We start from the raw sequence: 14,930 nt of genomic DNA on the forward strand, positions 1-14,930 counted from the left end.
TGAAGAATTCCATTGTACCTCACAGAGCTTATAGTGTATATTTAATATGCGGGTGGGCAGTATGTCTTATTTGGGACTGGCGTGTCCCTGTTATGTGTACTATTAGACTGTGGAGGTGAAAGGAGGGAAGCTTTACCTGTGTTTCACCAAAGGTTACATTTCCTGAGCTCCATAAAACAGAGAAATAATTTTCCATGTGAGAAAGTACCCCAGGCTCATGGAGAGCTGGCTCATGTTCCTGAATTCATGTGCCCTGGGTCCCCCTCAGCAGAATTACATATATTCTCTTATCAAGTACATACAGACTGCTCTTCCAGGTTGCAGTTATGCCCATTACTTCTTAGACTGAAAACCACTTGGGCAAGATACACTTTTCCAAAGCCCAAATGTATTTAAATAGGACTCAAAGTGACACTATTTGTTCAGCTTGGTCTCTGAGGGTCCCTGTGTTAAGAGGCACAGCTATGTTCTCTGTGTAAACCTAGGCTCAACACAACAACTTCCAAGATCAAAATGGACCCCCTAGGTTGGTGCTCTTTATCTGCCACAAAGTGATCAAGGGGCTAGCAGAAAAATAATTTTCTACTTATAGATGGCAAATTCCACTTTACTTAAATAAAACCACCAATAATTTTTCTATGCTTTCCTGTGAAAATACAATTTTTAATGATCATCAATCCAGAACAAAAAGTATTGGGCAGGAATTCAAATCTAAGCTTTAAAGTAATTTATTCTTTTAGTTATATTAGCCTGACTGTCTATCTTTGTCTCTGTGTCTCTCTGTCTGTCTGTCTCTGTCTGTCTCTGTCTCTGTCTCTGTCTCTCTCTCTGTGTGTGTGTGTGTGTGTACATGGGTTTGTGTGTGTGTGTGTGGGCACATGGAAGCCAGAAGTGAGACTTGGTTATCACTCCCTAGGAACCTGGTTTTTTTTTTTTTTGTTTGTTTGTTTGTTTTTTGTTTTTTTTAAATTCATTTGAGACAAGGTCTTTCTCATTGGCCTGGAGACTGTCAATTAGGCTCGGTTGGCTGACCAGTGAGGTCAAGACATTTCTCATATTAGTGCTGGGATTACAAGCATAGACTGCCACACCTGTTTTTTTTCACATGGTTTCCTGTAATGCAACTCTAACCCCCATGCTTACACAATAACCTTTTCACTGACTGAGCTACCTCCTCAATCCTACATTAACTTCATAAGGTACTGTTTTAATCATTAATCAAGATCAATTCCTTAATTTTTCTTACAAAGAAGTTGTGAATATTTTGAATATTTGCAAATATTCATCAACCACAGAATAGCTTCCGTATCTTTTTATTTTTATTTTTTTTATACCTAACTTTAAGTGAGAAGCCTATTTGACTTACCCTGTTGAAACAGTGCTCATGGTTGGGTCCATAAAAATGCTGGAGACATCTCACATTGTTTTTGTTGACAATCTTGTTGAAGAAGTCGTTGACATATTTGATGGGGAACGCACAGACGGCTGATCGATTCATGGGTTCAGCAGAATCTGGCTTGCTTTGTGCAAACACCCCATAGAGAATGTCATCAGACTGGCTGGCTCCTATTTGCTTAGCAAGATTGGCCCCCGGTTTACTGACATACGCAGCTTGGAGGATATTAAACACTTCTTTTCTTGAGGATCTCTTTCTTCTTTTTTCTGTCAGAATACATTCTAGAGGCATTTCCATGTAGGAGTGCAACCCAGAGTCTGCAGAACAGAACCTGATTATTCTTGTATGAAAAGTCTGAGCATCTAGGGTTTCCTTTTGGACAGTCAGAAAGTAAATAAAATGGTTGCTTTCGAAGGCATGTATGTACTTTATGGGATAGGAATCTCGGAATTCTGGTAAGACATCAATATAGGACTGGTCTGTCAAAAACTTAAAACCATCTTGGGTTTCTTTCATCCGTCTCACTGATATTGAATGCAATGAATAATCAGGAGGGTAAGAAGAATTTATTGTATTCCCCACAAAGAAATTGACGAACCGCTCCTTTTCAGACAGGAGGACTTTGGCTCCCAGGGCACTCACCACACAGTCAGAACACTGGCCTGACTCTTCATCCACAGTTGGAGAGAACATGCAGTGAACCTCGGACTGTATGTCAGCAGAATTGTCAGGAGGAAGGACATGCCGCTGGCAGGTCCCCCTGTTGACGCTGCCGCAGCTAATGAGTTGATCGTCATAGTATGTGTCAACAAGCAGAGCCATGTTGATGTTGTCTTTCCAAACACCTCCCGATGCATTGGCTTTGCTGCTGCAGTCTTGACAAGGAGAACAATCTGGGTGTTCCAACACGGGCCCGGTCTTGAACTCAGATACCTTCTGAAGGTCACTGTCATTTAAAACATAAATGTAGTTTGTGGCTCCGAGATAAATATGATGCCCATGTAGGATGACATTCTGGATGGGGGTTTCTGCAGTGAAATTGGGAAGCTGATACTTCATGTTCAAGTTCATCTCAGACTTCACTAGGGCCTCCTTGCACTCCCCATGGCTCTTCGGCACCAAGGTCAACAGCAGCACCAGAATGCCAGGTGCCAGCACGGTGGGAGCTTTCATTGTGAGGAGTTGATCTGCCAAGACACATTCAGGCAAGAGCCCTTTAGTTGTCATTAGAAACAAAGAGAAAAATGGAAGCATGACTCCAGCTCCCCTATCAGAAATAATATTTCCTAACTGGATTTTTTTTTTTTACATAGAATGAAAAGAAAAACTGCTAGCTAGCTTCATATATAGATGCACTGTAGGGCTGGATATGACTCCACATAGTTTAATTTTAGAAGTCAAGCCACGAATGAGTAATTTTCAAGGACCATTATGTGATGGCAAACAATGTTCTGTGCTGAGGCCATGCAGCAACTGAGAGGCATTCAGCAGCTCAATAAGAAACATAGCACATTCTGTCTTAACCCCTTGCTGGTTGCTTAATGTGGTTTCATATCTGTGGCTAATGACTAGGTTGATACTTAAACTTTCTTGGTTAGTCAAGTAAAGGAACTGTGGCTCAGATTCATTTATTCTAGAAATCACAGGAGGCATTGTTTCCTTGCGAGCATGTAGAATTACGAGGCTAAATTTAGCTTCCTTTTGGAAGAAAACAATCATAAATCCTACTAGCAAGCGATCACATGCTGTTTATAGGCTCTGTGTGTGTGTGTGTGTGTGTGTGTGTGTGTGCAGGGAAAAGGTATGGTTATAATTTGGCTATAGTTAACCTATTGTTTCAGACAGACAAATGCTTAATGCAAGATCACCAAGACTTCAAAACAAGCAGCAGGCCGAAATGTGTAAAAGTAACATTTAATCTTCGGAACTGAAGTTTTAGAACTATTTCCCAGGAAAAAACAACATATTGTTCATTATCAAGTCAAAACGCTCTTTAGTAAAAAAGAACATTATTTCAGTATTCCGTGGTATGCAATTGGACCAGTTTTTCTCCCAGGGATTATGACTGGTTTGTTCTTCCGTTTTGAAAAATATAAGGGGCACAGGTTAAAAACATGTGAACTCTACTGATAATATTTCGGGCAGGGGTTGGGTATTGTTTTGCAAAAGAGAGACTTTAGGATGAAAGCTAATTACCTAACACTGTGTTTTCTGGCAGGGCTGAATAACGCTTAAAAACATATTTGCCATTACAGTGATGGTAAAGACTACTAACCTTGGATCTATGAAACCACACCGAAGTTACCAAGCAACTAATATGTGCATATCTCTGTGCTTACACTATAGAAAATGGAAAATGGCACATGGTCCCTGCCTTTCAGCGAACGTAAAAAATGGCTACTATGTAACACACAGACTGACTATACTACCCGGCATTAAGACACCCCATATAGGACAAACCCCAAACCACAAGCATCAAGAGAGGGAGAGATGGTCCCTGTATGAGATTATGCTATGAGGAACAGGCACATATTCATCATGTCGTGAGGTCCAGAAGAGGGAGGACAGCATCTGTCTGACTCATTACTGTATTTCAATAATTGGGTACAGAGAAGCCTGGAACACAACTTGGCATTCAACTAATATATACTGAATGTCTGTGTAAATAAAAGATAAGCAGTTGGTTCAAAACCAAGAACCTACTCCATACTTTCTGACTCTGATTCTCTTGCATTTCTAAAAATTAGGAGTCTTAAGGAAATGGTTGACCGGCAACTATAATGGCCTGGAGTGAAGTAAAACAGGGCCAGAAGCAATGCAGTGCCCCTAAGAACAGAGAGACAGTGAGGCATAGTTCAGTACGTAGCATTTGATACCTGGATACAGCTAGTAAAAGAAGGTAAGGGTGATCAGAAGTCATCTGGGCAGGAGTAGACTGAGTTACAACAGCATGGCAGGCAGCAAGAGGAAGGTGGCGAAAAGATGCTGATTTTAAGCATGCCGAGTTTAATTACGTAACGGGAACCAAGTATAAAGGTCTACTATAGGAATGATTAGGAGGGGTCACGTCATTTATCAGGAATCAGGTGCTTGCAATACATGGAAAATGAACTTTCTGAGCAGATGGAACATCTATGCCAAGGAACCAAGGTGAATAATGAAAGGCTTCTGAGGAAAGCTGCCATTATGGATGAGGGCCGTGACTGGTCCAGGTGAGACACATCTGCTTTGAGTGATACAAGAGGAAGTGGAATCAGGAAGGGATGCAAATTCAAGACTCGGTCTACTTGATACTTCCGAGATAGAAATAAACTGCAAAAAAGCGATAACTAAAACCTAGGTTGGCACGCTTGTCACGGTGGGTGGGACTAGATGAAAAAGGAGATGGCCAATGAGAATTAAATCTGGGTGAATAGCTACATTAAAAGATACTAAATGAAGAGTCAAGAAAGCTCGGGTCATTGAGACGTCAAGAGCCAGCTTTGTTTCAGTGTGATTGAAGCCAGGCAAGGGTCTCAAAAGGCACCTAGCTCATACAGGAAAGAGCTATTTGTTGACCTTCAAAGAGTGGTTTCAATAAATTTACAGGAGCTGTAAAGGTGCACAGGAATGTGTATTTTGAGGAAGTAGAATGTTCACCCAAGGAATAACAAGCAGAAGACAACAGCAGTTGTTTAGATTTTATTGTTAAATTGTAGGAAAGCCTTCCAGTCTGAGGTAGAGCACTGAGCAGATCTTGGGTGGCAGCTCTGTCCCCAACCTCCAAGAACCCAGAGGAAGCAGTGATCCCAGGTGCTTGAACTCAGGCAGTATCTTAGGTAAGCAGACAGCAGGGCCCGCCCTAAACAGGGAGTAACTGGGAACCAAAAGGACCCAGGAAGTCACTCCCAGCCCGGAACACTGGTTCCTTCCAGTCTGGGCCAGAGCACTGAGCAGATCTTGGGTGGCAGCTCTGTCCCCAACCTCCAAGAACCCAGAGGAAGCAGGGATCCCAGGCGCTCTAACTTGGACAGTGTCTTAGAAACTAGTTCCCAGATCTGAGGCCTGGATCAGACCTCTGCCAAGTCTGCTGTTGTGTGGACCCCGGATTCCACCTGAGACATACTGGAAGGTCCACTCAATCCAGAGCCACAGAGGAACAAATGAACTCAGAGCTTCAGACAACATATCCTGAGATATTCTAGAGGAGACACTGCACCTAGAACAGCAGACACCTAGCTGGACTACTACCTTGGAGGCACCATATCCTGAGGCATCCTAGAGGTACCACTATAATCAGTACAGCTGGAAAAGATCACAGAGACATCTGGACCCTAGGAGATCAGACACAAGCTAGATAACTAGAAAGACAGGCTTCAGTCAGAGACAGCAAGTACAGGCAGCACTAGAGTTAACCAGATGGCAAAAGGCAAGAGCAAGAACATAAGCAACAGAAACCAAAGTTACATGGCATCATCAGAACCCAGCTCCCCCATCAGAGCAAGCCCTGAACACCCCATCACACCAGAAAAGCAGGAATCAGAATTAAAATCACTTCTCATGATGATGATAGAAGGCTTTAAGAAAGACATAAATAACACTCTCAAAGAACTTAAGGAGAGCACTGGTAGACAGATAGAAACCCTTAAAGAGGAAACACAAAAATCCCTTAAGGAATTGCAAGAAAATGCAACCAAACGGGAAAAGGAATTAAACAGAACCATGCAGGATCTAAAAATGGAAGTAGAAACAATAAAGAAATCACAAAGGGACAATACCCTGGAGATAGAAAACCTAAAAAAAAAAAGATCAGGAGTCACTAGACACAAGTATCACCAACAGAATACAAGAGATGGAAGAGAGAATCTCATGTGCAGAAGATACCATGGAAAACATTGACACAACTGTCAAAGAAAATGCAAAACACAAAAAGCTACTAACCCAAAATATACAAGAAATCCTAAGACACAATGAGAAGGCCAAACCTAAGGATAATAGGTATAGATGAGGGGGAAGACTCCCAACTAAAAGGACCAGTAAATATCCTCAACAAAATTATAGAGGAAAACTTCCCTAACCTAAAGAAAGAGATGTCCATAAATATACAAGAAGCTTACAGAACTCCAAATAGTTTAGACCAGAAAAGAAATACTTCCCGACATATAATAGTCAAAACATCAAATGTACAAAACAAAGAAAAAATACTAAAAGCAGTAAGGGAAAAAGGCAAAGTAACGTATAAAGGCAGACCTATAAGAATTACAACAGACTTCTCACCAGAGACCATAAAAGCCAGAAGATCCTGGACCGATATCATACAGACCCTAAGAGAACACAAATGCCAGCCCAGACTACTATACCCAGCAAAACTGTCAATCATTATTGATGGAGAAACCAAAATATTCCATGACAAATCCAAATTTACACAGTATCTCAACACAAATCTAGCACTTCAAAGAATAATTGGTGGAAAACTCCAACACAAGGAGGGAAACTATAACCTAGAAAAAGCAAGAAAGTGATCTTCCAAAAACCCCAAAAGAAGATAGTTATACAAACATATCTCCACGGATGTTAGCCCAAAAGCTTGGATTAGTGAAGACTCAACCCACAGACCACATGAAGCTCATGAAGAAGGAAGACCAAGAGAGGATGCCTCAGTTCTACTTAGAACGAGAAACAAAAATGCTCAAGGGAGCAAATAGGGAAACAAAACATGGAACAGAAACTGAAGGAGGGGCCATCAGGAGACCATTCCACCTGGGTATTCACCCCATGTACAGTCACCTAATCTAAACACTGTTGTGGATGGCTGGAAGTGCATAATGTGAGGAGCATGATATAGCTGTCTCCTTAGAGGTCAGCCAAAGACTAACACACTCAGAGGACAATGTTCACAATTAACCACTGATATGATCAGGGATTTCCCAATGGAGAACTTAGTGAGAGGACTGAAGGAGCAGAAAGGGTTATTGATCCCAGGTGGAAAGCAACAATACCAAACAACCAGAGCCCCCCAGGGTCTAAACCACCAGCCTGGGAACACATAGGGAGGGACCCAAGACTCCAGAGGTATATGTAGGGGAGGATGGCCTTGTTGGACATAGGTGGGAGAGGAGTTTCTTGGTCCCATAAAAAAAAAAATGAACACACAGTGGGGGGGGGAATGATAGTGAGGGTGGGGAGGGGATAGTGAGGGGGGGTAGGTGCGGTCACTGCCTCATAAAAGCATGAGGAGGGGGATGGGATAGGAGGTTTCTGGGTAGTGGGAGGAAGTAGGCTAAGAGGATAAAATCTGAAATGTAAATACTACAACCAATTTTAACAAGCGGGAAAAAAAAGTCTTCAGAACCAACATCTTAAAAAAAAATGTCAGCCCCTTGGGGGTGGGAAATTTTTTTTTTCTTGATACTAAAACTTGTTCTGAGAATTGTATATTGCAGAATACACAGCCTTGGTGTATCTACTCATCAAGCATACTGAGCAGACCTGCCCAAACCTCTGATGTCCTGGAATTCCATCTGGATTCAGTGAAGACACAGCATCAGAGGCTTATCAACTTACTCTTCCCCCCAACCCCTCTTCTAAAATCTCAACGCCCTTAATCAGCTTGAAGAAGTTAAAGAAGAGTCAGCGCCCCTATTCCCTGAGCTTGGGGACTAATGTGGTTAATAATGGTCTGTCTTTCTAGGGACAAGTAGTGGTTTTGTTGGAACAGGGGGGATTAGCTAGGACTTATTGCATAGCCATAACCTATTGGTAGAAATCTGTATAATTATTATCAAGATGAAGTTATAAATTCTTAAATGGTACAAAATTTACTTTGATCTCAAATTTAGGTTTTCATTGGCACGAGCCTCTATTAATATAAAAATGAGATGAATATTGATACGCTCATGGGCATTGTGCCTGTATAACACATTTAGGAATACAGTGCCTAGACCCAGCCCTTTTTTAACCTTTTTAACTGATTTGGGACGCTTAACCTATGAGTTAAGGGACTATAGCAAATTCATATTTTTGAGTTTATTGTTAGGGTGTTTCCCATATTTTATTTAGAAATAGCTGAGAGGAGTGAACAGACAACAGTCCAGGTGACCTTACATGGATAGTTGGTTTTCAAAACATCAGAAGTCCATAGAACTGACGCTACAAATATTTATATATTAATGTTCATTTTGATTAGAGACCTGTCTGCTCCTGACAGCTTCCTGTCGTGGATTCTAAGAAGAAATTGAGCATTCTTGGAGTTACTCCAGTTGTGTGGTAACAGCCACTAGGCAAGAATTGCCTCTCTCCATCTACAGACAAATTACTGTCCAGAAAAGGACACACATGCAGAATAGTCGACTGATTATATCTGCCTAGACAGAGTAATCAGTCCTTAATAATCCTGCATCACCAAGGTCTGTCAGATGATTCTGGGCCAGAAGGCTGAAGATTTGATGCTCCAACGTTCGGTAGTATAGGGGCTTTTCAGGTGTTCAGAGGTCTCTATAAATTGGCTAAGTTTTAGAAGCTATGCTTTGTGCTTCCCACAATTATAGTTAACTCAGTCATTCTGGATTTCTGATGGGGTTGAAAACTTACAGCTATTTACCATAAGAGAAAAAATTTGAGTGGATGGTCGTCAGCTGACATTCATCCTAAAGCCAGGTTCAGAACTAAATGTTTTAGTTAGGATAGATGACAGAGGTGCTGGTTAGTCAACAAAAGGATGGACGGGGTATTAGGACTATCTTGTACCTCACTGGTACAAATTGGCATAATTATGCTCTAATTGTATTTTGAGAGAAAAGTTTCATTTTAACAGGAAGGGTGATGTGTAGGAGGAGCTAAGGTAGGAGGAGTACTGAGAGGAAGAAAAGGAGTAAGAAGAGGAGAAGGAGGAGAGGAGAAGCTAGGTGATGAAAGAGAGAAAGAGGGGGGAGACAGGGAGGCAGATATTCATGTATCTCCACCAGTCAAAGATAGTTGTTATATCTAGGTTGGTCAGTGGGTTACACCTCTGATTGAACAATTCCAAACTTATAACGCTTATGATTAACATTATTTTAAAAAAAAATGTATAAATGCAAAAAGGAAAAGGGGGCATGGGATAGGGGTTTTCTAAGGGGGGGGAATGGGGAAAGGGGATGGCATCTGAAGTGTAAATAAAATATCTAATAAAAAAAATTGTAGGAAAGATGGATGTATACTTATTTGTAAGACTTTCCCTTCTTTACCTAACACTGCTTCAGTACCAACAAAAACACAGTGCCCTGCTCTGGAAAGCTCATAGACCATCGGTAGAAGCAACGAGTTAGCCAGCAGAAAGCTGTGTGAGTTGGGAGGAAACCAGAGTGTAAACGAGGTTAGAACTCATTCCTCAAGGACAGTGAGTGAGGTGTCCTCACAGACACAGTGGTTTTCTGCAGAGCAGAGTAGGGAGCGTGTGGCACAGGCAGCATGGTGGCAAGTAGTAGCGTCTGAGAAGTGGGGTGACAGGTACAAGTGAGCGATAAAGCTGATGATGCAATATTCCAAACAAGTATTTCCAAGATTCCAGGAACATAGGAGAGGCCAAAGGGTCCACGTAGAAAGCCATGTAGAGCCAGAGAGGAGGGGTTACATAACAATACAGGGGCAGTGAAGACTCAGAACGTAGTAACTCCATGGTCGACAAGTAAATCAGACTACACGAACATGTGTTCCAAGTAAAGGATATGAAGGAGGAACTAGAGATTTCAGCTGGAGGAAGAGGTGCAAAAATAACCAAAGCAGAGCATGCAAATGGAGACCAGCAAGAAATTAAAAAGAATAGCGTTAAGCTAAGATGTCTTACCTTTAAGGTAAGGTACAACTGACATGGTTTGACTACCACTTCACACGCATGAAAGAGAAGAAACCTAGGGTAGACAGTTGAGGACACAGTGGTCTTCGGGGTCCATGTGGCGGTATCTGGCTGTCGATATAGGCTTTGAGGGGATGTGTAACAAAGTCGGAAAACCACAGTTATACCAGCGAGCAAAGGAAAGCGTCAATAAAATAAATTACTGGAAGAGGCACAAGCCATATAATAATAAAACCAACAAAAATTTGCATTGTGTGCTTACCACATGCCAGTTGTTCTGCTAAACCGTCAGACTTCTCTCCACAAACATCCTGTAAAGAAGGAAGTATGATTATTATCCTCTTCTGGTTGAGCATTCTTGACAGAAGTCGCCCAGTGTGAACCAAGACTCAATTCCATGCCTAACACACAGTACTGCACACTTAGATGCTTCATCAACACTGAGAGAGATCACAGCCGGAGCAGACGTTTCTCCATCAGAGCTCTGATCCTAGCCTTTCCCTGTCTTGCTATGTGACTTAAGGTCATTCACCCACCTCTGCGCCCACAGTTTAATATTCTCATGTGATTTTTTTTTTTAAGTATAAAAAAGAGAGGATAGTTTGAAGATACTTGGCTATTTTAGAGTATATATGAAGACCGGAATTGAACTTACTATTTTTATGCGTATTTCTCATTGTTCTGAAATATACTAGAATATTTTTTTGATATCGGTGAGAGAAACAAGAAGGAATAAAAAGTAAGGATTGGAGAAAAATTGTCATATTAGTCCAGAGTACATTTTTATAAAAAAAACCCATTCTTTTCTTAACATGACATATGTCAGTCTATCTTCCAAGAATGAGAACACTATTTCTCTGTTTTCTTAAAAAAAATTAAAGTAAATAAATGAATGCTTACTTCCTAAGGGAAGGCCAAACAATCTTTATAACTCATTTTCATCCAAGTTGACCCATTAATGCATCATTGAATGTGCATGGCTTTCAGGTTTTCTCTTGTGAAAGAAGCTTCAGAGTTATCTTTATTTTGCTTTACAATCTGAGGAGTTGCCTATGTTTTTAAACTAAGACTCGTGCTCTAAAGTTTATACGTGTGTCACTCACTGTGCCAACGCTTAATGAGCTGGAGTTCACCAAATGTACGAACGAGCTTTTGTCATCTCATTGGAGAGGACGGCAGATCAAAAGTAAACGAGCAGGGAAGAAGGATGCTCTTAATCACTTAGCACATGCCCCTTTTCCAGATCATTCCAGTTAATTAAGACTTGTCCCGGTTTACAGAGGTGTGTGTTGGTGAGAGCGGAGTGCCATGTGCAGACTCTGGTGCCTAGTGCACAAACATATACTCTGGTCGGGTGCATTATGGGACCCACCTCATTTCTGAAGGCTGCACTCTTTGAATTCTTTGGTGAGTACATGTTAGCACAATGTCTGGCCCAGGGTAAGTCAATGAGTGTTCTCTAGTATCACTATTTGTTCAGAGACTCAGAAAACATGGATGGGTATCTGTGACGTTTCAGATACCAGGAAGAGGACTGAAGAGTCGAAGGTGATTAAACTACTTTCCAACTGTCAGTGAGAACACAAGAGTGGTGGGAAATAAGAGACAATCACACAGCAGCTTAAACTCAAGGTAAGAAGTTCAAAGAAGGGAAATGTAGCCAGGCTGTAGAGTTACATGAACTTAGCAATCAGTTACAGTGTTTTCCTCGTACTGCAGTCATAATCCTGAGTAGCAGAACCTAGCGTCAGTTGTGGCAACGGAGCTAAGTGGTATGACATAGAGCAAGTCATGTAACTTCTTGGGCTTCAGCATCTTTCCAGTTTATAGAGTGAGTTTTGAACCAGTAGCATGCTTAAATCCCCCAGGTACTGGCTTAGTTACACCTACTTTGTGAGTTTCTTCCCAACTTGTATTTCAGTGACCTTATCTTGACAACTAAAAGTCAGCATGATAGGAGTGTTGTTTCATAGGAATTGGCAAATATTGCACATTAGAGCTTTGTCCTTCTATCCTGGGATGGTTATGAAATATTTACTGGCATTCCTGAAATGAACCAAATCAACACCGAAGTATGTTCCAACTGTAACAATTTTGATCTCTGGGGCTGCTTTTCTACAATTACCCGTCACTCCGATGCTATCAACCTGAATGTATGAGAATCATGTTAACCTCACCACTCTGACTTTCTCCCCCAGCTCTATGCCAAACTGGCCTGTGCCAGAAAATTTAATGTTTATGATGGCAGTGACTTCAGAAATATTCTCACTTCTATATATTTCCATCTTAACCCATTAAATCCTGTGATGTGTCTGAATCAGACTTTCAACACAGAATGTGTTTCTCTCCATTTCTTTTCCCTTTTTTCCCTTTCTGAAATAGTGTTAGCCAGTTAGCTGAGTTTTTTGACTAAATGAAACATACAAAGATGATTCAACCAACTGACTAATTCATTCCCCTGAAATGTGCACATAGCAGATGAAACCGAATCACCTATAAAACATTTCCTTATTTCTCTGCAGTTGGTAGCAAGAATACGCTCACTGAACAAACATTTCCTAGGAACGAGCATCTCTGTGCCATCTTGGTCATTAAGCCTGTGGCATTTAGGAGTCTCTTCATGAAAGATAGCTTGTTAACTATGAATTTGAGCTCAGCCCAACCTTCCGACCCACCATTCAACTCTTTTCTACTACCTATGTATCTGTTTCTAGTTTTCTCAACTCTGCTTTGGTCACAGCATTCCTTCCAAATCTAGCAATATGGTAGTTCTCTAGGTTTGGATTGAGCAGCATCTATACCTGACAACAATTCTATCAGCAGCAAATGCATACCGTTGTATTTAAGGACTGATTCCTCAAGGAAAATCTCAGCAGGTGTAATGGGACATTTACATTTTTTAAAGGAGGGAAAACTTCATAAACTTTGACCCAATTAACTTCACTTTAGGGACAGATTTTTCTCAGAAGTCACATTACTCTGTTGAAAGCACCTTCTAGTTTACAAGATATATTCAATTATATAATTTTTCCTAATTATAGCCATAAGACAAACATCATTCTGACTTTTTTGCAGATGACATGTGTGTTCAAAGAGAATGAAATGTTATCTAAAGGTATACATAGAATCAAGGTCCCCTCAGGTTTTCTAATTTTTTAAAAAAAAATACACGATTTTGTTTGAACTGTGCTTAGTTCATTGCAATTCTAGAGAAAAGGTTGTATTCAAAAGTCACAGTGCTTAAGTGAACACTTATTTATATCTGCTCAGTTCCTATTGTTTCTTCCTCTGGCAGCTCTTTTGAAAGCCCTCGCTACTCCATCTACTGAGATTGCCTATCAATCATGATGCTCACTTCTCACTGCAGGGGGAGGATGCTCACCAGACTGGCTTTTCAATGAGCTAGTCTTCTGAGCCAGTACTCAGTCAGGGTGAACATACGACCAAAGCAAGGACAGCCATATGGATGCTGGCAGAGAATCACTCACGTTCAGAGATTCCAAACATTACAGATGACACCACCTTGGAGCGTCTGAGGACCATCTTTGTTTCTGTGTGGGGAGAGCCAGCCTGAGTGTGAAGCTGGTGCTACAGGCAGAAGAGTTGAAACACGGAGAGAGGGAGGTTCTCACTAACAGTTGGCTATCTGTATCCCGCCATGTTCTAAGCATACATGAGTCAGTGAAATTGTTTCTTTCATTCTTCCCTTTTGGTCAGCAGTTTCATAACAATTCATTTATTCCTTGCAAATCACAAGAAAAACTTTCCAGTGAAAAAATACTTATGGACTTGGGACTTTATACACAAGGTCAAATGCATAAACGCAACTTTACATAAAATACTCAAAGATCAGGCATGTTGTGACTGTAGACTACATAAAATATTCAAATAAGTGGAACAAAATGATTTCTCGGTGTTTTTGAGCAATTACTCATAAACACCCCAGTTGGTATACTGAAAACATGTTCACCAGCTCAGATTTCTAAGATGGTATACTTTTATTTTTTCCTACTATGTATTTTTGAAGTAGAATATGTAGCATGAATGAGCTCAAGATGAAAATAATGTATCCAAATAATGATCTAACATATAAAACTATGAAAGATTTCAATATGTTTAATTATATAAAGAGAATTTGTTATTCTGGAAAATGGCTGAGATGCCATATTGAGGAAGTTAAACTATAAAAACAATCATCTCCATCTAAGATGGCTTGCAAGAATGACATCCTCAGGAATATTCATAGCCCTCTGTAAATTAATATTCTTTCATTAGCTTTAAAAGTAGAATTATAAGGACAGAGATAGCTCAGTAGGTAAAAGGCTTGCCATGCATGTATGAGGACCTTAGGGGATTCCTAGAACTCACATAAAGTGATGAGGTAACATGTATGTTTGTAATTACCAGAGACCCTGCTGCAAGATAGGAATTGGAGACACGAGAATATTCAGAAGTGGGTATCCAGCTAGCTTGACATACACAGTGATAAACAAACAAACAAACAAACAAAGACCCTATCTCAAAGACGATAAATAATTAGGGCCAACTTTAAGGTTGGCTTCCAACCTCTGCATAATTACTATGCATGTGTCAACTCCACCAGACAAGAAAACAAAGGATCATAATAATTAAGTTATAGCAACACGATTCTGATGAATAGAAATAAGTTGTGCTGGGGGTGTGGGGAACACAGGAAAACACTGGAAAGTTCCAGAAACCAGA

General features: G+C 40.7%; 1 protein-coding gene across 3 annotated transcripts in view; it reads right to left on the minus strand.

The window, feature by feature from the left end:
- Met (MET proto-oncogene, receptor tyrosine kinase) overlaps window positions 1-14,930 on the minus strand; it is a 109,335-nt gene that overhangs the window by 75,223 nt on the left and 19,182 nt on the right. For all 3 annotated transcript variants that reach the window (XM_076913673.1, XM_076913672.1, XM_034519059.2), the window contains exons 2-3: window positions 10,471-10,519; window positions 1,367-2,583 (exon numbers count right to left, since the gene is read on the minus strand). In XM_076913673.1, the coding sequence (XP_076769788.1) occupies window positions 1,367-2,569 (1,203 nt within the window). In that variant the 5' untranslated portion in view covers window positions 2,570-2,583; window positions 10,471-10,519. The remainder of the gene's footprint in view (window positions 1-1,366; window positions 2,584-10,470; window positions 10,520-14,930) is intronic.

The sequence above is a fragment of the Arvicanthis niloticus genome, chromosome 15 (genome assembly GCF_011762505.2).
Source record: "Arvicanthis niloticus isolate mArvNil1 chromosome 15, mArvNil1.pat.X, whole genome shotgun sequence".
In the NCBI taxonomy this organism is placed as follows: Eukaryota; Metazoa; Chordata; class Mammalia; order Rodentia; family Muridae; genus Arvicanthis; species Arvicanthis niloticus.